Here is a 24,039-nt window from a genome sequence, read left to right on the forward strand (position 1 = left end):
TATATATATATATATATTTTTTTTTTCATAAAAAGTGTGTTGCGCTTGAGTTCAGAGCCACTGGTATAAAGCTATTAAAAACAATTCAATGTAAATTCTAATCATATTAATTAATAAATCGCACTTACAATTTCAAGGGAATAATCGACAATTATGATTTTTGTCATAATCGTGCAGCAACTGCTGTAGTATTTAGTTAAACACACAAACATTGGTCCATTAGTAAACATTACTCATTAACTAACTATAGGGGCTTTCGCACCGGAGGAACCGTTCCCATAGTTCCCAGAACTAACGGCGAAAATACCCGCTTTATTTTGCCGTGTTTGCAACGCAGGAACAGTTTTAGTTCTGGGAAATATTTTAGGGGAACTAAATAAGCTCCTACTTCAGAGTCGGGTCTAACAATAGGAACTGCCCGTGACATTAGTGTAAAGTGTCATTGAGAGGAAGCTTTTATTCAAATGAGGAACATCACAGATGTTATCGCACACAAGCACAAATATAGGCAGTTCAAACCAGTAAACCAGAAGCAAAAATGCAGAAAGAGAGATGGGGGAACAAGATAAGCTGCTTTTTTTGTTTTTAAAGGAAGTGCATGTGGAAGAAGTGATGAATATTGGGTTTTTTTGAGACATGACAATTTCAGAAGCTCATTTAGAAACAGTTTATGAGCAGACTTGGAGGAAAAATGGCAAAAATCTCAAGAATGTTCCCACTGTTTGACTTTATGCGACATTTAATATCCAACACTATTATTGATCTGCCTTAAGATGGACGATGATGCAATCTTCTTCAAGAAACAAACTTTGTTGTATTATTTTCATGTTATCACTGTGAAGCTGTTAATCTGTATTGTAAGAAGCGCTATATTAATAAAGGTGACTTGTCTTTAGCAGTTGTTATGGAGAGGTTGCAAAGGAATATTATGCAAATTGAAGAATGCAAAACACACTAGATTGCGTGCAACTTTCAGTTCATAACTGTGTGCAGAAACAATAATGTGACGCCGCTTCTCAGGGCATGTTTTATTCAGGATCCTCAAACCCCATCAACACAAAGAAGCAGAAGACAACGAAACCACCGACTACACAATCTCACCAAACACAGTTACAGCTTCAAAACCAAAACATGAGCATTACTGTATATTACTGTATATTATGCATATAAAAAGGTAAATCATCGAATGTGTTTCATGAGGATCGTTTCCAGATACAACAAAAAAACAGCTCACACTTTACAATAAGGTTCATTAGCTAATGTATTACCTAACTAACCATGAGAAATGCATGCGTTACTGTATTAGTTCATCAGTGTTAACGTAAGTTATTAAAAATACAGCTGTTCATTGTTAGTTCACAGTACATTAACAAGACTTTAACCCTTAAAGACCTAGAACTGTTCTTTTCTTTGTTTCTCTAACCCATTATAACCCAGCATCAAGTGCCATATATAATTTTAAACAGGAGAACCTGAAGTTTCCATCTCGCTCATTTCAATTCCCAATTTTACATTCATTTTGTCTTGGAAAGGATGAATTTGCCAGATTTAAGAAAAACGGTAGCACATTTTTTGTGATTTTTTTTTTTTTCCTCAGACAAATCCTCCTGAAGTTTGGATTTTTTCCTTTAGAAAGTTTTACTTGGATATTCTAGATATCCAGATGAAATTTTGACTACATGTAACAATCCCTAAGCAAGTTATAGCCATTTATTACTACATTATTATAGGCGATTTTCAGTGAAAAGCTGGTGTGTGTGTGTTTCTATTTACTGACAATGTAGATGTGTCCAAAAAAGTTCAGGAAGTAAAATAAATAGAAAACATTGTAATAGAACACAGAAGCAAAAGTGATATATATATATAAACCAATCTGGGCATGAGGACGGGACTAAGCATCAACAATCATTCCTGTTCGGCTCAGAGAAACAAACGCATGGGTTTCTCTGACGAATCAATGCTGATCAAAACCTGATGACGCGATCACATTCACTACGGAGCCTCTGAATGTCCAAACGTGATTAAAAAGCCATGAATCTCCTCTTTACGGGACTTTTTAAAGCATATAGATTGGATTAGCGGTTCAAAAGTTATTAAACATTTCAGAACAAGAGTTATTTTTGGCTGTAGAGGTCTTTAAGGGTTAATAAGGTATTAGTAAAATGTTGAAATTCACATTAACAAAGATCAATAAATGCTGTAAACGTGCAGGTCATTATTAGCTCACGTTAACTAATGTAGGTAAATAATGTTAACTAATGAAGCTTATTGTAAAGTGTTACCGAAAAAAATAATAATCATAAAGCTGAGGAAAGAGAACAAGATGGCTTCTGTCTGAGACTGGACAGTTGCATCAAGTCAGCACGACACGAGCCCGTAAACAAGAGGATTAATATCCAGAGAATATTCTGCCATTCAGCGCTTCGTCACGTGGCATAAGAGGATAAATCAGATTTGAACGCTGTAAATAAGCAGAAACACAGAATCCCTGATGTTAATGTGGCTTTCACATTAGTCCAATCCCAGAGACCGACTGCAGGAATCACATCTCAACCAGAACACACATCTCTCATCCATCTATCCATCATTACCGTCTGCAGGGTTACGGAGAACCCATATTTGGATGAAAATTAAAAATAATAATAATAACACTCCTATTATCCATTCCCTCAAAAGACCAAGAAACAAAAACAGTCAGTGCTATTTTAACAAATGGGTCCTTATATAACGATGCCTTTAAAACGGGGTAAGTGGGTCATATTTCTAAAAACATCAATTTTTCTAAAATATTTATTATGAAAATTGATGTCAAATCACAAGGTTTGACTAAAAGATATTAGACAATATGTTATCCCTGAAACACAGCTTGTGAAATCAATGCTAATGATGGACACAAAAGGCACCGTTTTGGCCCAGATGTGCAGCTAACGGACAGCGGTTTAACATTAGGATGATTCTCTCAGATGTACAAGATTTGGTCCTGGTCTCACTTTGGTCCTGTACGTGCAGTTGGAAATCCTGGAAAGTGTTACTACAACACAGCAATTCAAGTAGAGTTCATTTATCACGGTGTGCGGAGAGCCTCGTCTCCAGAGCTTCTCTGCTCTCAGTTCTGTGTCTGTATAAGGTGAAGGGTTTGTTTCAATACATTATCTAAGTGGTTATTTGATTTTTGAAGCCTTTTTAGGTAAACATGATAAACTGCCACTCTGTCTGAACTCCCTTGTTATTACTTGCATATTTCTTCTATTCAGGTGAATTTCACAAAAATGGCAAGAAAATGTATTTTGAAGATTTTCGCAACATTTTTAAGAGTTTCTTCACTGATTTTAAACGTTCTTTTCACCCACAATTTACATTACTGTAATGAAAAAAAAAATTCTATTTTTTAATTCCAAAATGACAATTACAGTTTTAAGTACAATTACAATTAAGTACAATTATACGTTTTTAGTACAACAATCACCACAATTGTTGTATTGAATTATGGAAAAGTGTGAACACACACACACACACACACACACACACACACACACACACACACACACACACACACACACACACACACACACACACACACACACACACAGTAAACAACCCCGGATGAATTACAGAAATTGAAAGAAAAATTTAATTTGGCATTTGGTTGCACATTTATTTTAATTTAATTTGTTGTTTTATATTGGTTTAATTTCCATAAAAAATATGTTGCACAACTGTGCACAATTTTTTTCCATAAAAAAATATTACGACCGAAAATATAATAATTTTTCTTCAAAATTTGGGAGTCAAATATGACCTGGACATTTCTTAATTTTGTCAAATTCACCATTCACAATGTAGAACAGAAGAATGAAGTAACTTTAAGAACATTACTGTGGAACAAACGTGCCATTGGCAGGAATTCGCTCCCATTTGACATTTGTCAGTAAATTCAATGCATTTCATACACTTTTTGAATACAAAAAGTGAAAATGTGAAAAACTATGGCATGCCATAAAACGTGTTTTATACTAACAGGTAACACTGAATTATGAGCGCAGTTTATAGCAATGTGAGTGATTTCAGTGTGTTTATTTATTATTAGCGGTTCTGCTAATCCTCCAAAACACGACTGCATTCGTGTTCGAGTTTAAACCGAGCGAGTGGTTAATATCCACCATGTGACGTCCTTTCATGCGGACAGAAACAGTGCAGAACACAATGTCACAGCTTGAAGTGAATCTACATGCATGTGTGTTTATGCAGGCGTTACCATCCACACATGGATTAATATAACATGAGCATCCAGTACATTGTCAGTATCGTTCTGATGCCGTTTCCAATTGTGAGTGCAACATCACGTCAAGTCTGACGAAATACCTCAAACCAGCTCCGATCAAGTCTTTGAATGTTCTCACTGGCTTTCCATGAAAGTCTCGTACTTCCTTCTTCCTACTTCCTTATGCGCGAGCGCTGTCTAGCCAGTCTCTTCATGAAGCAACACGTCACGGTCGCGATGATCAACACGCCCACGAACAGCGCCGACGACACGCCGACCACGAGGGGAATGAGCAGCAGATCAGCAACTGGGGAGAAACACACATCAGTGATCAGTCTGTCAGTTCACCAGATCATGCAAGCACACCAGGGCTGTCACGACTCCTCGATTAAAGTCGAGCACTCAATTTTACAGAATCCTAGATTGCGATTTACCCGTGCCGAGTAACCGGCAAAATACCGCAGGATGAGTCTCATACCGTTTTCTAAGGTTACGCGATATATTTAAAACTATAATACGTGACCCACAAAACCAGTCACATGGGTCAATTTTTTAAAATTGAGATTTAATATCACATGAAATCTGAATAAATAAGCTTTCCATTGATGTGTGGTTTGTTAGGATAGGACAATATTTGGTCGAGACACAACTATTGAAAATCTGGAATCTGAGGAGCAAAAAAATCTAAACATTGAGAAAATCTCCTTTATGCTGCGTTCACACCAAACGCGAATAGAGCGTCTGACGCGAGTGATTTCAATGTTAAGTCAATTTAAAGACGCGTTTACGCACGTCTAGAGGTCCTGTGGCGCGAATGAGGCTTTTAGCGCGTCAACCAATCAGGAGCCTGCTTGCTGCTGTCACGTGGTGAAGTGACGTCAGGCCCGCCTCAATAACTATTTTATTAGTTCGGCCTCAATAAATTATTTTGTAATATGACTAAATGCCTGGTTTTTACTAAAACATAAAAACTATTTAAATTTATGAGACATTAATTTTGTATTGAATGCTATTTATTCCATATCTAAATCTAGATTATATGAAACATTATTATTCTAATGAAGACAACCAACATACTTTAGTGTATAAGAACATAGTTCGTGTCTGGACAGTGTTGTGTGAAAGAGAAAAAAATGTGATTTAAAAAGAATCACATGACAGGTTAATTAGGCTACTTTTGGAGGCTGGCTCCATTTATCATCCAAACAAAATAAATGATAGATTAGGTGGGTGAGGGCGAGGGTGATGCGGGACACCAGGTCACAGACGTGGGTGTGAACGCAGCATTAAAGTTGTGCATTTATGTTCACGATTGTGCTGCATTCACTCACAAAAATACATGTTTTATATATTTACGGTAGGACATTTACTAAATATCTTCATGGAACATGATCTTAATATCCTCATGATTTTTGGCATAAAAGAAAAATGGATAATTTTGACCCGTATAATGTATAGTTGCTATTGCCACAGATATACCCGTGCGGCTCCAGACTGGGTTTGAGATCCAGGGTCATATTTAGCATGAAATCATAAAGACTGGGATTCAGTTAAATAAATACAGTCAAACCAAACCCTTTATTAAGACACCTTCAACATTTCTCACATTATCACAGTTTATTCGCTATAGTTTAGAAAATTGTCATAAAATATGACAATAACTCAAGAGTTATGAACTCAGTTGATATTTGACAGGTTTTGTCCGTCCTTCTGTTAGACTGTCTCACACACACACATGAATTATGTTGAATATCTGTCAGCTGTTAAATTTAACTACACAATTAGATAATACCAGTTTAGCTCAACCAGTGACCAAGCAATGCTTCATTGTGTTCAGTGTGTGTGAAAAGAGCATTAAAGACAAAACACTTCAGCAGAACATGACCAGCTCATAATCTTTGGTCCCAAATGTTTACTGGTAGTCACTGTATGAATAATCTTTGGTTTAATATGTCACAGTTTACTTTATTTTGCTCTCCTCACTTACATAAATGAACTATAGTGTCCTGCACACACAAAAATTATATCTAGTGTTGCAAACGATTATATATCTATTATCTATCTATGGTATTCCTGTACAGAACAGATTTGATCAAAAGAAACAGAGCAGACTCACCTCGAGCGTACAGGTACAGGTGTACGGTCTCGGACTCTGCTCGCGCACCTGTGTTATACCATCCGCCGCGCGGGTCCTGCGACCAAACCTCGACCTGACACTGATAGTGTCCCTGATCCTCTTCACGGGCGGAGAAGATTCTTAGCCTGTAGCTCGTTGCAGACACGCGGTCGACGCTCAGATCGCTAGCGTTGCTGTAGATGCGCGTGAGCCCGTCGTAGCTCAGGGTGGCTAGGAGTTGTCCTGTGGCGTCCTCAGAAAACGTGACGTCTTTCCTCGCCGGTTCCTCGGGCTTCTGAAGCCACTGCACCTCCACTTGTGAAGAAGCGCTAGTTTCCACAGAGACGTTGCAGAGCATCGTGATCGTACTGCCACGTCTCAGGAGCGGGCGGCGAGGAAGATCCACGCTGGCAGACACGCGCACATCTGAACCGGGGCATGAACACACAAACACAGCATGATAAACTCAGCACGGCGTACGGTGAATCTCATGAAAATAAGTCTGGGTCATAAGTCAGCTTAAAAAAAATACAAAATATTTGTTTAGTATTATGAATCAATAGATATTGATATTGATCTGCTCACCAAGGCTGCATTTACTTGATCAAAAATACAGTAAAAATTGTGAAATATTATTATGATTCAAAATAGCCGTTTTCTATGTGAATATATTGTTAAGTGTAATTTATTCCTGTGATCAAAGCTGAATTTATCATCATTACTCCAGTCTTCAGTGTCACATGATCCTTCAGAAATCAGTGTAATATGATGATCTGATGCTTAGGCACATTTATGATTATTATCAATGTTGAAAACAGTTTCATATTTATTTATTTTTCAGGATTCTTTGAATATAAAAAGTTTAAAAGAACAGCATTGATTTGAAATAGAATCTTTTGTAACATTATAAATGTATTTACTGTCACTTTTGATCAATTTAATGTGTCCTTTCTGAATAAAAGTATTAATTTCAATAAAAACCTCAAACTTTTGAACAATAGTGTATATATCAATATTGAAATATTTAAAGTCAAAATACAGAAAATGTATAGTTACAAATAATCAAGGCATTTTTTCCCACACCAATTTTCACTAAATGAACACAAGGAATAACATTTAATAATAATTTCCTCTATATGCATTTCTATGGAAGCTTGTTGCTGCAAAACAAAACAAAAAACTTTTTATCTCACATTTCTGACTTTTTCTCTCAGAATTGCGTGATATAAAGTCACAACTGTGTTATAAAGTCGGAATAGTAAGATATAAACTCGCAATTGTGAGATAAAAAGTCTCAATGATCTTTTAAAATGTTTTATTCTGTGGCGGGAACAAGCTTTCATACATTTCAATAACATTTGAATAGTATTAAAACAGTTATTCCTAAGTGATGATGCAAATTAATTGAGTTCTGATTTACAGAAGTGAAAAGTCCAAAATGATTCAAGGAAAAAAAATTTGGAAAAAGGAAAAGTTTTATGACTTCACTCACTCACACAAAACAAAAACAACATACACACAAACACCCACCGTCAGTCTTCAGGCTAACAGTGACCCACTCCGATCTCTGCGTTATCGTTGCGGGACTCGACGGTCCCGGCGTTAGTCTCCCGGCATAGACGCTCACGGCGCACCGGTAGAGTCCGGCGTCAGCGGGATGAACGGAGAACAGGCGCAGAGAAAACTTCCCATCGGCCTCCTTCTCCATACTGCCGCCCCCGGCTCTGCTGACATCATCGCCCCATGTGACCACGCCGTCTGGTCCCACGCGAGACACCTCCACCTCCACGCCACCCGTCGGCCCGCGCCGCATCCACTGCACCAGCAGCGCCGAGCGGTTCCACGCGCCCACGCCGGTCACCTGACAGTATAGAAGATATTTTCCCACCGGTTAATCGAAGTGTGACAACACCGGTAATAGCGGTATCACCAGCGGGAGCTTATTATCGCTAATTTGAAAGTGAAACTAAAATTCACGTCCGCACGGGCATTTATAATGAAACGGCCCACACTGGTCACCCAACAGTAAGGATGTGACTGTGGATATTTTCCCACCGGTTAATTTAAGTGTGACAACACCAGTAATACCGGTATCACCGGCGGGGGCTTAATACCCACTGGTGCTCGCCGAAATTTTGTATTTATTTTTTTAATTAAATGAATGTACTATATTTTAGTTTGATAATGTTTTTTTATTTCATATTTTGTATTTTTAGGGGATTTTATGGTACTAAATTATATTTTCGCTGTATTTATTATCCATCTATTCACTTTTTGAGCATAGACCTGAACATTTTATTTCCAACTTAAACTATCGTGAATTTGAATGCTTTAGAGCAACAGACTTCAGTTTGAACTCTTTTCAAAGATGACACTTGACAGATTGTTGCTGAAGTGAAAAAAGGTTTAAAAAGTGAAAAAAGTGACAGAATTTTACGTTTATTGTTATGAAAAATGTGCAAAAATACAATTTAACATTTTTATATAAATTATATATTTTCAAAAACATGTTTTACTCTAAAACTGTGAGAAAATCAAAGCCATAAATCTAAACAAGTTAAAAGTTTAAAAAAGTCAAATCTAAAAAAAAAAAGCTTTCAGTAAGATTTTATTTGGCCGCAGTACTAAATGTTTTCACTAGTTGAAATTAGTCACCCATTCATTTCCTATGCGCTCATTTTTGACCACGAAGTGATGACTATTTTATAGCGATTCGAATCATGTCCATGATTTTCTTTTGTGTTCACATGGCAAGTGTCAAAACCTTAACCAAGTTTCGTACCATTCCGATTTTGAAAAAAAAAGGACAATGTAAAAATTCTCACCAGAGAATCAGACCGAATCGCTAATTCGAAAGCGAAACTAAAATGCGCACGTCCGCACGGGCATTCATCGGAGCAGAGCGAGTGTTTTCAATTAATTCCTATCATAGGAATGAACTATGGTAGGAATCTGCTCGCTCCGTACCAGTGGACACGCACCGTTATGAATGCCCGTGCGGACGTGCGCATTTTAGTTTCGCTTTTAAATTAGAGCCAATTCTGGACGGATTGCTTGAATGATGAGTTCATTAGCCTATTATTCTTAATGAAACAAACAACAACAACAAAAATATTTTTACATTTCGCTTTACATTTGCTTCTGAACACTGGTAACACCATCAGCACCAACTATTGTAGCAAGCCTACCTGACAGGTGAGGCTGAGAGGAGCGCCGGGCTGCAGAGAGACGTCACCGTCTGGAACCGAGCGCACGCTCAGAGTGTCCACTAAACGAGGAAACACAATCACACAGGCTGGTTATTCAATTCACAACAGCAACACTCACACACTAGCCCGTATACATGTGTGTTCTTAACTCAAGGTGACATATGCCCCTTTCCACAAGATGTAATATGTTTGGTGTCCCCAGAATGTGTCTGTAAAATTTCAGCTTAAAGGTGCTCTAAGCGATGTCACGCATTTTTTAGGCCAAACATTTTTTTGTCACATACAGCAAATATCTCCTCCTCACTATCCGCTAGCGGTCTGTCTCCTGAACACACTCTAAAAAAACGCGGTCTCTGTAGACACCCCAGGCTCCACAAACAGCAACAAAAACAGACTGGACTAACCAGCACCACGAAACATAACAAACTATTCCAGCCAATAACCGACAAGAAGGGGTGGGCGTGGGGGTGGGGTTGTTAGTGCGCGGATGAGGAGGAGGGAGGGTCTAGCTAGCCTCCGTTTTGTTTGACAATAGTTCGAACGTCAACAAGAAGTGACGTCACCCAGGATCGCTTAGAGAACCTTTAAAATACCCCCCAGATCATTTATTATAGCTTGTCAAATTTGTTAAATTCACAGTAACAATTACAGCAGCACTCTCACATTTGCATAATGCCAGCCTCTGGTCTTGATTGGCTGAACGGCTTAACCCTGCCCTCAAACACTGTAGTTGTATCTGAGACTGCAAGAGTTTGGTTTGTGTTCTTAATGTCGAGAAGACTCTGTTTTCTGCTGCCGAAGCAAATCAACTTTGATGAGATTGATATGGTAAAATAATAGACTGTAAAAAAAATATGGACGTAGTGTCCGTGACGTCACGCGTATATTTCTAAAGAGCATTTTTGAAGCCCAAAGTGGGCGGAGCCGGCCGTCGCCATCTTGGCAGCGCATCACTCGATTGGGGTGCCGCTAGAAATTTTGGGCCCTATGAAAGAATATGAGGTTGGTCCCCCTATAGCACCCATTCCATTAATAAAATCGATCTCTGGGGGCCTCAAAAGTGTGTGGGCCCTTACAACCGTCCCAACTTTCCCAACGCCCCTGCTCCCGCATAAATGAAAATGGGCAAAGAAGCAGATTAGCTGAGGTGACGTGACGCTAACAGACAAACGGCTAGTAGTGACATCAGCGGCAATCCACCCGTCACTCAAGTGGCCACGCCCTTAATTATGCAGAATTTAAGGCTTAATATAATTTAAACGGCTGAGTTATAAAATAAACAAATCAACCACCCTGACAGTTGTCTTGAAGGGCAAAATTAGCTATATAGACCAAAACCACTTTTTGTACCAGGCTGTAAACACATTTTTTTCTGCTGTTAAGTTGGGCATTTTAACATGGGGTGTATGGGATTGACTCCCTTTTGCAGCCTGTCTCTAGTGGCCAGTCGATGAATTACAGTTTAAGTCTCTTTTGTGTTCAAATCAAGAGAGAGACAGGAAAGTTGCCGCTTGGTCAATTTCCAGTCCTACTAACCGACACTTATTATTATTATTTCTAAGGTTAATAAACATTAATGCTGCACCATAATTTAGTTTCCAAGGATGTCAAGGGTTTTTTAATAGGAGATTAAATCCGCCTGCATTTACACTGCACATATCTAAAAGTTTGACACACATCCGAAACACAGAAGAGAAACCCAAGAGATTTTCTGTGATAAAGTTTCTACAGTAAGCAACATCCAGAGCAGCTGTACAGTCATGAGATGTTTACACTTTAAGATGAGCGAGAGCAGACGGCCGTGCCAAAGCCAGCAGACGCTCCGTATCCGACAGCGTCTCAATCAATCACACACCCGGTAAACTTCAAACGCCTCTCAATCGATATAAACAGCGGTTCATTAACATGAAAGCAATGCATGGCAGATTTAATTAAGCCAGTGTGATTAAATGGAAGATTCTTTAACTTTAATTCTTTAGTTGTACTTTAACAAAAAACTAAATTGATTATATTGACATACATTACATGGCAAGTCTTTTAAAGAGGAAGAGTGCAATGATTTTACCATTCTTCAATATGACCAGCCTCAGATTCCTCAGTTTCAATAGGAAATACATCCAAGAAATTAGGGCTGTGCGATATTGAAGAAAAATGCAATATGCGATACCTCATTAAATAATGCGATATTCGATATGCGATACGATAATGCTTAAAGTGTGTAAAATAAACTTAAATTAACTTTAAAATATATTTAAAATGATATAACCTACATGTGTTTCACATTCTTTTTATGACAAGAAAACATACTTATAACTTCTGAAAGTGAACATCAGTGTTTTACTGTAGCATAAGAAGTGTTATTTAACATCAGTGTAAACCTCAGTGCCCGGTTGCATAAAGCACCTTAAGTGAAATTTTCCCTTAAGTTCGCCCTTATGTTTCCCTTAAACCTAAGGGTGTTGCAGAAAAATACCCTTAAGTGTTACTTAACTGTTTTTTTAAGTGAAACGTCATAAACACTTAGAATTTCCCTTAAATGCTGTTTTTTCACTTAAATAATCCCTTAAAAAGCGTTAAGTGTTGCATAAAACCCCTTAACGGTCATTTCCCTAAGTATAACTTAAGGTTTGGAAATCGTAACCTTAAGAGTAACGCGGACAAAAAATAAGACGACATGGCTGAATTTATGGAACCAGCTGAAGATCATTATGTGCCAAGAAGATTTTTTAGGGATAGGGAGAACCCTTTTGTTGCATGAATACCGTTTTGATCGACGCGCAATATTTGACATCACTAACAAACTAGACGGCGACCTTGACCGTGTCACAGATCGCAACCACTCTTTACCTGCGGTGTTACAACTGCTTATAGCACTGCGTTTTTTTGCAACTGGGAGTTTTCAGACGATAGTGGGAGATGTTTTCCACGTTCATAAGTCGTCTGTCAGCAGAGTGGTTCACCGGGTTGCGGGGGCTCTTTCCCGCTAGTGTTAGTGTTTTGCGTATCTATGGCAACAACAGACTTTTATAACGTGAATCCAGGATCGCTGTCGTGAAACACTTAAATGTTTCCCTTACCTAAGAGAATCGTTTAAGAGATTATATGCAACACCCTTAAGTTATTCTCTTAGGTAAGGGGAAATCGCCCCTTAAGTGTCATACTTAAGGGAAAAACTTAAGGTGCTTTATGCAACCGGGCACAGGGCTTCAGGTTATCCTACATTAGCTTTATTTAATAAAAGATACTGAATCATAAAATGTAAAAATAAAACATTGCTTAGTTTTCACTGTATGAATTAAATATATCCTGATACTTATTAAAGCTACACAACTTTGTCTTTTGTTTATGACCCCATTTATTGCAAGCTGTTGCGATATGCATATCGCGATATATACATTTGCGATATTTCGATAATTTCGATATATTGCGCAGCCCTACAAGAAAACCATTTATTTTGGACGTTTAAGGTAAGAAACTACAGGCAAAAACATGGCATTGCAAATGCAAGTTAAGTTAAAGTCCCCCTGTGGTGAAAATCCAGCTTTTAATGTTGTTTATGTGTCTATGTGGTAGGGCTGTAACGATTTACGATATTAAACCGAAATCGCGACACTCAGATCCACGAACCTGTGTCGCGGTATGAGAAGGCAGATCGCGATCGACACACCCCTTCCCAGACTTATCTTTCTCGTCCAGAATAGATCCTAGGGCTGTGACGGGGTCTTTTACATATTAGGTATGGGAATTTCAAGCAAAAATAATATTCGAAGATCGCTGGGTATTATTTGATTATTATTCAAAAATCGCACCTCTCCCCCACACGCGCGCGCGCGAGCACACACACACACACAAGCAAACACCAGAGCAAGTGAGCAAAGCGCGCGGTGTTTGCTTGTATGTGTGTGTGTGTGTGTGTGTGTGTGTGGCACCGGCGCGCGCGTGAACTGGAGCTCACCTCATAAATGAATCGAAACTTAGAAAGCTTGAAATACTTTTACTTGATTTAACGTTAATTCAAAACATAAAGAAATGGCGGCTTAGGCTAATTTGTAGGAAGTGTGCATTTCTCTATATAGGCGCGTTCACTTTGTGGCAAGCGTTATTCCTGCGCTTGAGATGCGGGTCATGCGGAATAGGCAATATATTATTTGGGGTTTACAGCACAGACAGTAAGCCTCGGTTACCTCAGAAGAATTTTTAACATGTTCGAATCATCTCCACAATGGAGTATAGTTCTGTTTGTTTTTCAAAAGTATTTTGTTACAAGAAAACAGAGTTATAGCTTTAGCTATTTATTTATTTATTTGGCTTTTAAAATCCTCCCTCCTCGCAAGAATCGCGGTTTGTATCGAATCGTGGGTCAGAAATCGGGATACGAACCGAATCGTGGGTTTGCTGTATCGTTACAGCCCTACTATGTGGTGTTTTTAATCTGCTTTAAGACAAAGCATGTGTAAGTTCATAAGTGGACAGCATTGCTGAGTATTTTCTGCTTAAAACTGCAGTGAACCAAAGACAGTCTCAAAAACACGGTTTGAAATCGCTGGTGTTTCTGACGTCACACACTACCTTGTAACCAATCAGATTAACGTGTGATCGTCCACCAGTGGATCACCAGTGGCTCATTTGCATATTCATAGATCCGCGTATACTAAATGAGGCAAGGGTGTCGAGTTACATTCAAGATATTTTAACCCATGAAGATTTAAAAAAAAAAAGTAAAATACGTTTAAATATGTAATTTTGCGATCAAAGATGAGTTTTAAGAGATAAAATCATTCACTCCAGGGGGACTTTAAGAAGTTTTACATAAACAAAAGGCGTAAATAAGAGAGGTTGCTACTAACCAAGTGGTTGAACGGTGAGATTCCCGAGCTCCATGGTCCTCTGCGCGATGCGTTCCCATTTGCCATCCGGATCTCTGATCCACTGCACAGCCTCGCAGAAATACGACCCAGAATCCTCCGGGGCGAGAGCGTTCACCTTCATCACGTACAGATCCCTGGCTCCGTCCCCTTTACGCTTTTCCACAGCGATCTCTCCATCTCTGTATCTCTTCCCGTATCCGCCGCTGTGGCCCGGAGTCACGCGCAGCTCGCGGTCGATGGCGATGATCTCCCTCAGGTTGTGACCCTGTGACTCCGCCCCCCCGCTGCTTCGCACGCCGAACGTGACGGAAACGTGAGTGTGCTGATGCGATTGGACTGACGCTGCGCATGTGAGCTGAAGCTCCGTGCCTTCGGTTACAGGCTGGCCGCTCAGAATCCGCGAGTGTGTTATCAGCAGCGTATCTGGAATGACTGCAGAAATAAGAAACATAGTTCTTAATATGTATTACAAATTAAAAATTACAATATTGTGTAAAGGTTTTAATGGATGTAAGCCATCATCAAAATTATAACAAATAAAGGCTTGAAATCTCACTTTGCATGTAATGAGTCTATATCATATATTAGTTTCACCTTTTAAGTTGAATTACTGAAATAAATGAACTTTTGCACCATATTCTCATTTTTATAGTTTCATAAATAAAATAATAATAAAATAATTCTGTATTTTCAGCTTCAGAATCATGAATATTGTTATTCTGGAGTCTCTATTGTCCTGTGCTTTGGGTTTCCAGCACCAAGTCCAAGACTATTCATTTACACACACAATGTAATATCAAATTTAGCATTTTAATCAACAGAATCTTTTCTGTTAACCTTTTACCATATGTGAATATCGCAATAAATATGGTATCGGGAGTTCAGTATCGTGATATGTCTCGAATCGTGACATGAGGGCATCGTTACACCCCTATTTTATATTACACTCTTAAAAATGCTGGGTTGTTTAAACCCAATTTTGGGTCAAATATGGACAAACCCAGTCGTTGGGTTAAATCTTTAAATTAAATTTTTAACCCAATGTTTGGGTTTGTCCATATTTGACCCAAAATTGGGTTGAAACAACCCAGCATTTTTTGTGTATAGACAATTTCATATTTCAAAGAATTTAGCACATGTATTTGAAACAAGATTTTTTTAAATGTTCATCATCATCATCATCATCATCATCATCGACATCAACCCACCTTTGACTTCCACAGATGAACTGTAGTTCCCCAGGAAGCGTGTGTCAGTGCTGGGCGTGTAACACTCGTAGCGGCCCTGATCATCTGGACGAAGCCTCTGGATTATCAGTCTGGCTTTATCGCCCGAGTCCCTCTCGACCCGAACCTCGCCCGCCTGCACGCGACCCTGGAACGGCGCGTACGGAAACCCGGCGTCTCGCGTGGACACCACAGCGATCTGCCGCCCCCCAGCGTCATCCCGGTACAGGTACCACTCGAACTCCTGCGTCCGCGGGCCTTCGTACCCCGAAACCGCGCAGGGCAGAGACAGCGAGAAACCGGCGACCCGGTACAGCGGACCGGCGGGGAGAGTGACCTCACGGCACACACACCACTGCAACTCTAACACACAACCGAAAGAAACAGAGACAAGAAGTAAATAAGTGTGCCATGCCCATGCACAGTTTGAATATTAACCACCGGGATCATATGCAAAGCAGTTTTCCGAATGAGGTCAGTAAATAGTTATAGGAACTCTGAAGTGATGTAAGCCGCGCTTGTTGTTGGGACTTTTATTTTGACGGCGCGGAGAACGCCAGACCCAGAGTCCGTGTTCATTACGATCTGTCTAACAGTCCTGTCTAATAAGTTATACGTTAAAAGTAGACCGTAATGAGAAGTTATTAGCATATGCCGTGTGGTTGATGTCCTGTGTTGCTAGCTGAGCAGAAATACTAGGGATGTTAACCGATGACCGTTTGACCGATGGTTGACCGTATCAACGTGAACCGATCAAAGTTTTCGGCAGTCGGTAAAAAAAAAAAAAAGTGATCTCTAAATTAGTCTATTATAGACAGTGGACTAAACCTTGTGTGATACAGCGCTTAAATATGAAAATACATTACAAATACATTTCAGTGGTAACAGATAAGGTGATGATGATCATCATCTTTCTTTATTATTGTTAGCACTACCTCAAACTAAAGCGGCGTCTCTTCGGTTCGGAGCTGTCATTTTCTGAAATGAGCCGCGGCAATGTTTCAAATGAGCTTCTAACGCTAGACAAATGCCTTTATTTTCAACGCGATCACCTTGTACCCAAACCATTTCGAAACTAAGGAGCCATTTGTCCGCCGATTACATTCAAGCTCCTCGGCGCCGCGTTTGCGGGACTCATGTTTCACGCTGTTGGGGATTTTAAAAAAGTGACGTGAGTGGAAGGGCGGCGCCGGCGCCGTGTGTGTGTGTGTGAGCGGGAGGCAGAGCGGCGGAGAGATGCGACAGAGTTGTGAAATTGCAGGCGCGGCTCGAAATGGCTGTTATTTCAAATAGCGTAGCATATTTTAAACTAATCGGTTAACCGGTTTCAACCGGCTAATGAGGCTCGGTGGTCGGTCAAGAATTTTTTTAGTTTTCGCCATCCCTAAGAAATACATAATCATGTTTCTCTTGATCCCCTCAAAGTGGCGTTGGATTTTCTCCTCGAAGTAAAGATTAAAACGATTAATCGATTAAAGATTAAGACGGGCTGTAAACGATTATTCGCAATTAAATATTTTATATAGGCTATAAATAACACATTTTTCTTAAATGTATACATTATAATGTATTTATATAAAATAATTATACACAGTACACACACATATATTAAGTAAACAAACTTTTATTTTGGATGCGATTAATCGCGATTAATCGTTTACAGCCCTATTAAGAGGCTTATCCATCACTGTTTTACATGTTCGTAAACTTAGTTTAGTTTTAAATATATAGGCTATAATCTGTGTGTTTACAGCCTTTTTTTTAAATGGCGCGTTCTGGTGTTTCGCGGTTCGGCCAATCTGCGTACACTAACGTCACCTTAGAGCGCTGGTTTAGACCCGACTCTGAAGTAGGAGTAAATTTAGTTCCTAGAACTAAAATTGTTCCTAGTTCCTGCGGTGCGAACACGACGACAATAGTTCTAGGAACTATGAAAAGGTTCCCCCGGTGCAAAAGAAATTTCTGCAATTTCACTTCCTTCGTGTCTTTTTTAAATAATCAGAATGATTATGGGAAAATACTTAAATTATCGGTCGATCTCTAGTATGTAAAGCAAAGTAATAGTCAGTAGAATATCTGTTGGTGGGGCATCAAAATAAAGTTTTACTAAAACTACAACAATAGTATTTGAATAATAATAAAATAACAGTGATGTCAAACACATGCTGGCTGATTCGGGATGATTAAAATAAATGCTACTGGTACAGATATATTCACTGATTTACTTTGCATCTCATTAACAATCAGCTAGCGTGGTCTCGGCACACATTCAGACCCAGGCGTTAGTATTGTGTATTCATGCCCGCTCTGTTTAGTTCCCACGCCCTCCATGTGTGTGTTGTAATGCGTCTCTGGATAAACGGGTCTACATAACGAACAGTAATCTCATTCTGCCAGACTACGCCCATTTTTACAACCTCTGATGTCACGACTGAACTCATCTTTTGAGTAATTTTCCTATGCAGACGTGAGGTTATTTACACACCTAAAGGAACTAAACCAGACTGAACTCGTAACCTTATTGAGCCTCCTGTCTCGGCTTTTGATGCAGGAATGTCTAAGGCCTCTAAATGATCAACATGATCTGATAAACCTGTCAATCTCCTAAGTCCTTCTGTGTTTGATTGACAGTTTAGACTGTTTTAGAGAGTAAAAGTCTTTTAGTTTAATTGTATAAACATCCACTTTCAGCTCGTGCTTAACGTGTCTTTTGGATCTGAAATCTTTACTGATTTTGAAGTAAACATAAGAATAACTTGATATTATTAATATTTTAATTGGACTGAAGAGATTATTTTTGATTATCCATGTAATTACTTAGAAAGATCATGAGTATCAAATATCAGGCTTTTTAGAAAGGTTGAATTGTTCATCTCTCAATCATCATTGTATTGCATTAGCTAGGCCTATATGTTCCAAAACTACAGAGCTTTGATCATAAACTAAGCATTATCTTACTAAGACATTATTGGCAGATATTAATATTTATATGATTTTCATGCAAGTTATAAAGATCTCATTGATTTATATTACAAGCATCTTTTTGTCCACATACTGTAAATATCAGCATATGCAGCAAATTGCATATTTTTGCTTTAAAAATATATTTTTTTGTTTTAGATTTTTCGAACTATTATTTCATGTCAAGCTTTACACGGTTACATTACATCTAAAGCATTTCTTCACTCATTTCCTCGCTAATCTTTTTTTTAAAGACAAAAATAATTTGAAATCATTTCTTTTAACTAATAAAATAAAAAGGAAGTTTTAGATGTGATTTTGGATTTGACATGCAGGTAAGCAAAAGGTAAACTTCTGAATCCAATTAGGGCGATTCATCGCAACTAATCGTTTCATCGCAACTAATCGTTTGCAGAATGAAAGTTTTTGTTTACATCATATATATGTGTACAGTGTATAATAATTATGTATATATAAATACACAAACATGCATGTATAATTTTAAGAAAAAAAAGTATATATTAAGTATTTATAATTATATATAATATAAATTATATTTAAATATAAAAATGTATATAAACATGTAAATATTTTTTAAATATACATGCATGTGTGAGTATTATAAATACATAATTATTTTACACAGTACACACACATATATGATGTAAAAAAAAACTTTTATTCTGCAAACGATTAGTTGCGATTAATCGTTATGCAGCCCAAAATCCAATGCAAAACTATTGCCACAGTTTATCAGCTCACCGCGTGTGACTCACTCAGATATGCAAACTAGATCACATAAACTATAATGCGGTTCAGTGTTGATTGTTGACACAAGTATGATGTCATACCTGTACTGTTTAACCACAACCTGAAAAAACAAGACAGGTGTTGACAGGTTTCCCCACACAAAAATATAAACTTTACTTAAAGGGGGGGTAAAATACTTAGTTTCAGTCAATCTCATGTTAATCTTGAGTACCTATAGAGTAATAGTGCGTCCTTCATATCTCCAAAAAGTCTTTAGTTTCATCATATTTATAAAATAAAAATACAGCTTTCCGATTCTAACCGGAAAAAGCCGAGGTCCTTGATTCTGGGCGTGGGCGGAGCTATAGAGACAAGCGGGAGCGCCCGGGAAGGTTTGCTTATTATCGATCGTGGTGCGGTAGGCCATATTACTATATATATATATAGTATTTGGTTTGCAAATCCAGCGACGACCTCGGCCTTGTTAATAAAACATTCGTCACTGAAATGACCAGAACACAAAACCGCACTTGCCACACTCCTTTGCTGTCCCGGAAATATAAACTGCATCCACTGTTCCAGTAACACTGGGTTCTTTGGGAAGCTGAACAAGGTAAACTTTCCCTCACATCCCAAAACACACTTTTTTGGAGACATTCTTGACATCAACCATTCCTATTTAGCGCTGCTGATGATGATTTCCGGTAGTAGCGCGTCGATGAGCGCGGTCTTTCTCTCCTCTGGTCGACGTGTGCGTGAACGCGCTTTTCCGAGAGCAATGCTCATATAAGGAGTTCCACTCTGGTCTACGTCATTAGATCTACGATAGAAAAAAACCAGCCGAAACGTGTTGCAACCCGGAAGTATGATTTTCAGCACAGAAATTCTCTGTTATTCGTTCAAAATAACTTTTCAAACTTTGGCCATTATTAGCATGAGAATCCATCTCTTTAACACTGTAAACAACTCTGAATACATGAAACACCATTGTACCCCCCCTTTAAATACCAAAATTCTATAGTATTAGTCTCTGCAGGACGCAGCGCTTGACATGTCACGTTACTACAACTACTAGTACTATGGCATTATAATAGTATTATAAATAGTATTAGTTACTATTGTACTTGTACACTATTTGAAGGAAAGAGCACTTTAATTTAGCAAGCTTCAGAAACACTTATTTTAAAGACATGTTTCTGGTTTAATATTATGACAATAACTGTGTTTTTTTTTGTGTGTTTTTTTTTTACTTTAGTAATTTCTGTAAGGTTTTTTTTGGCTCTTCTGGCGGGACAGTCGAGTCTAGTTTCGGTGACTCATGGGAAGTGACCACACACACACACACACACACACACACACACCCTCCAACGATGACCAAAGAACAGAAGCTTTAAGCGGATCAGACACGTAATTAAAGCGCAACCGGAGCAGCAGGCCAGTGGAAATCCTGCACAGCTTATACGTACATTATGATGATGTCATTATCATGGTGCTGTGCTCAGTGGAAATGAAGAGATCACAGAACTGTATAAAACATTGTATTAATCTCCTGTGACAATTCAGGGCCAATCGGTACAAAGTCTTTCAAATATCTGTATTGAAATTTAACTGCACACTGATCAGCCTGAACAACACAAAAAGCAATGTACCAGATGGAAATACCAATGTACATTAATATATGATCATGAACGACCATAACACAAGTGTATAATTTACATACGCTGAAAAATGTATGTAAGGTTGTGGGTTTGATTCCCAGGAAATGCATGAACTGATCAAAATATATACCTTGAATGCAATGCATGTTGGATAAAAGCATCTGCCAATTTATTACATGTATAAACAAAGTAAATATAAACAAAAAAAAACATGGTAGTACCATATTATACACTTCTGTATGTGTATCACATATAGGCTATTACAAATTATGAAACATAACCAAAAAACATTCAATATAGTTCTGAATGATTACCATATTCTTATACCGCGGTATTTGCACGCTACTCTAAAGTACTTCACGGAATACCAAGCATTGTATGTTACACTGAAATACCAGATTCATGTACTAAATTATTTACGTGGAACATTAATATTAGTCCATGAATATTCCCCATGGTCAATGTCAAAAATGCGCGTTAAGATGCAATTTCCATAATGATTTAATCGTTATTGGAAGATTGATATGGAGCAGATGGACATTAAACATGAGCAGGTTGGACTCACCCCACAGTAAAGCGATGAACGTGATCCACCGCGGTGCCATCCTGCCCTGATCTCCACAATACAGTCGTGTTCACAGCTATTTACTCTGTCTGACACTACTACACACACATGTTTGTAAGCGTGTGATGTCTTCGGGCCAGAGCTACATCGATATTCATTCAATCACTGACTAGATAAACACGCACGCCATCAAACAAGCGCGACCTGACCACCACAAGCACGAGCTTTAAACTGCGGATTATATCCCATAGAGCGCCATCACTGCAACTGCGCAAACGTTTCGCTGTTATTCCTTTTTGAACATCACTCTTTGAGTTTTTTCCCTCGCAATCGCATCGTCCAAACGATTTAATAAATTAGGCGGTTGACTGAAAGTAGTGCATCACGTCACGCGGAGGCAGACAGACGGTCAGAGACGCTCAACGGTCTACTCACTGTCCAGTCACGTGTCTCAGCGCGGAGGAACACAGCCAATAGGAGGTCAAAGCGAAGAGATTAATAGCTGTGGTTAAATCAATGTTTAAATGTAGGCCAATCCCTCCCATGGCGCGAAAATTATAACGACAACATACTTAATATTATATAATATTAATTCCCATGTATTTGTTTGTTTATCTACTTATTTATTTACATCGTTTCTTATTTTTATTCAACCTCGCATCCTTGATATTTGTATTTACTTAACCTTATATGTATTTTTTCTGTACCTATACTGTACTTCTTTTATAATATATGCTTAGACAATATTATAAAGCTTTGCTGACTCCTGTATTCCTCCAGAAGGTGCTGGAAACCTCATAAAGACAAATCCTCATTTGAAACACATTCAAATCAATACAATAATTTTATTACTAAATAATGAAACTAATGGCAAGGTGGTACAAAAGCGCTTCTAAAGTGGCAATAAGGTATATTTACACAGACTGATTAATGCTGCTCAGAAGTGGCATAATAAATGCATTTACATCACAATTAAGATGTTAATGTTAAACAATTTTGAAACAAAACAAAAATCCATTACTAACAACGAAAGAGATATTTATCTTTACCAATATAATTTGATCCTAAAATGAATCAAAATTATATAATTTATATTTAACTGAAATATAGAATTTTACATTAATTTTTTCTGCCACTTTTGATATAAACCCAACTGGTTACCAAATACATATCTATGGCTCCACCTAGTGGAGAAACAATTATTTGCTCATTAAAGGACAAAAAATCAACCTCAGCTTTGTACAGATTACAAAACATATGTCCCATGTTATTAAATCAGTGGTTTTTATATTTAGTTGATTGATGTAAAGTTATTTCTAAACCAATCGTAATGTGTGAAGCTTAACTAACTAAGTATCCTTTTTAACTTTTACCTTGCGGTACATAGATATACATAATAAAGGCTTTATTATGTATATCTATGTTGCGGTAGATAAAAAAAAGGTGGTAAAAAAACCATTCACCTATATTAAAAAATGGATCGATCATAACCATAGACAGTATATAAACGATCATAACCACTGTAGAAACTTTTTTTGACTAATAAACGTAAACAACCAGTCACTGAGCGACTACAACATCTTAGTAACCTCATAGCAACGCTAAAAACCAATCAGAAAACCCCAACAACCGGACAGCAACGTTCAAAAACCAATCAGAACACCCCAACAACCGCACAGCAACGCTAATAAACCAATCAGAACCCTCCAAACACCGTTTAGAAACGCGCTAAAACCGCTTCAGCAAGAATATAGCAACATCTTAGCCAATCACAACAACGCACTTGCATAGCGTTATTTTAGCACGAGGCTGCAGATTTTCCTCAGAAAAAGTACAATCTATTTTGTATTGTTTATTTGAGATATATATGTTTTAAAGTAAAGTTTGTGTCTCTCTGTTCATGTGCAGCTCTCATGTCTCCTCAGTGGGGCAGCATTGTGTTTCGTCATGATCTGCCTTCATAGAAAATGACTGCTAAACCATTTATTGTTGGCCATTATTTAATCTTACTACAATGTGGTGCTCAAATATAAATACTTAAATAATTAAACATAATTCTTTACAATCAGTTTGTAAGCCTACTGAATCCCATTTGAAGTTATAATGTGGGTAACACTTGATTTCGACATAGTAGATATTCTACTAACACTAATTATAAGTAACTTTGCAAGTACATGTCAACCTATTCTACTAACAATAACCTAACAGTCTACTAATACTAGTCTAACGGGAGTTAGTGGACGTAAAGTGGAGTATCGAAATAAAGTGTAAGCATAATGTGTTTAATCCTGCATGAGTGCATTAGCTACTAGAATGATAAAATGTCTTTGCATTGAGCTCCTGTATAAACGATTCCTTCACTAACAGTGCCATACCATCTCATTTATCAAGCTTTAATCTGAGCATTTGATGAGCTGTTCACTGC

General features: G+C 38.1%; 1 protein-coding gene across 2 annotated transcripts in view; it reads right to left on the reverse strand.

The window, feature by feature from the left end:
- Positions 1 to 1,016: 1,016 nt before the first annotated feature.
- igsf8 (immunoglobulin superfamily, member 8) overlaps positions 1,017 to 24,039 on the reverse strand; it is a 28,367-nt gene continuing 5,344 nt past the window's right edge. Inside the window, exons 1-7 of one of the 2 annotated variants that reach the window (XM_079628722.1) lie at positions 21,615 to 22,082; positions 15,663 to 16,043; positions 14,434 to 14,886; positions 9,566 to 9,645; positions 7,908 to 8,238; positions 6,378 to 6,803; positions 1,017 to 4,568 (exon numbers count right to left, since the gene is read on the reverse strand). In XM_079628722.1, the coding sequence (XP_079484848.1) occupies positions 4,435 to 4,568; positions 6,378 to 6,803; positions 7,908 to 8,238; positions 9,566 to 9,645; positions 14,434 to 14,886; positions 15,663 to 16,043; positions 21,615 to 21,654 (1,845 nt within the window). In that variant the 5' untranslated portion in view covers positions 21,655 to 22,082 and the 3' untranslated portion in view covers positions 1,017 to 4,434. Of the gene's footprint in view, positions 4,569 to 6,377; positions 6,804 to 7,907; positions 8,239 to 9,565; positions 9,646 to 14,433; positions 14,887 to 15,662; positions 16,044 to 21,614; positions 22,083 to 24,039 lie in introns of those variants that run through there. The other variant, XM_079628721.1, reaches the window with a different exon arrangement.

Source organism: Phoxinus phoxinus, assembly GCF_949152265.1.
Source record: "Phoxinus phoxinus genome assembly, chromosome: 11".
Lineage (NCBI taxonomy): Eukaryota > Metazoa > Chordata > Actinopteri > Cypriniformes > Leuciscidae > Phoxinus > Phoxinus phoxinus.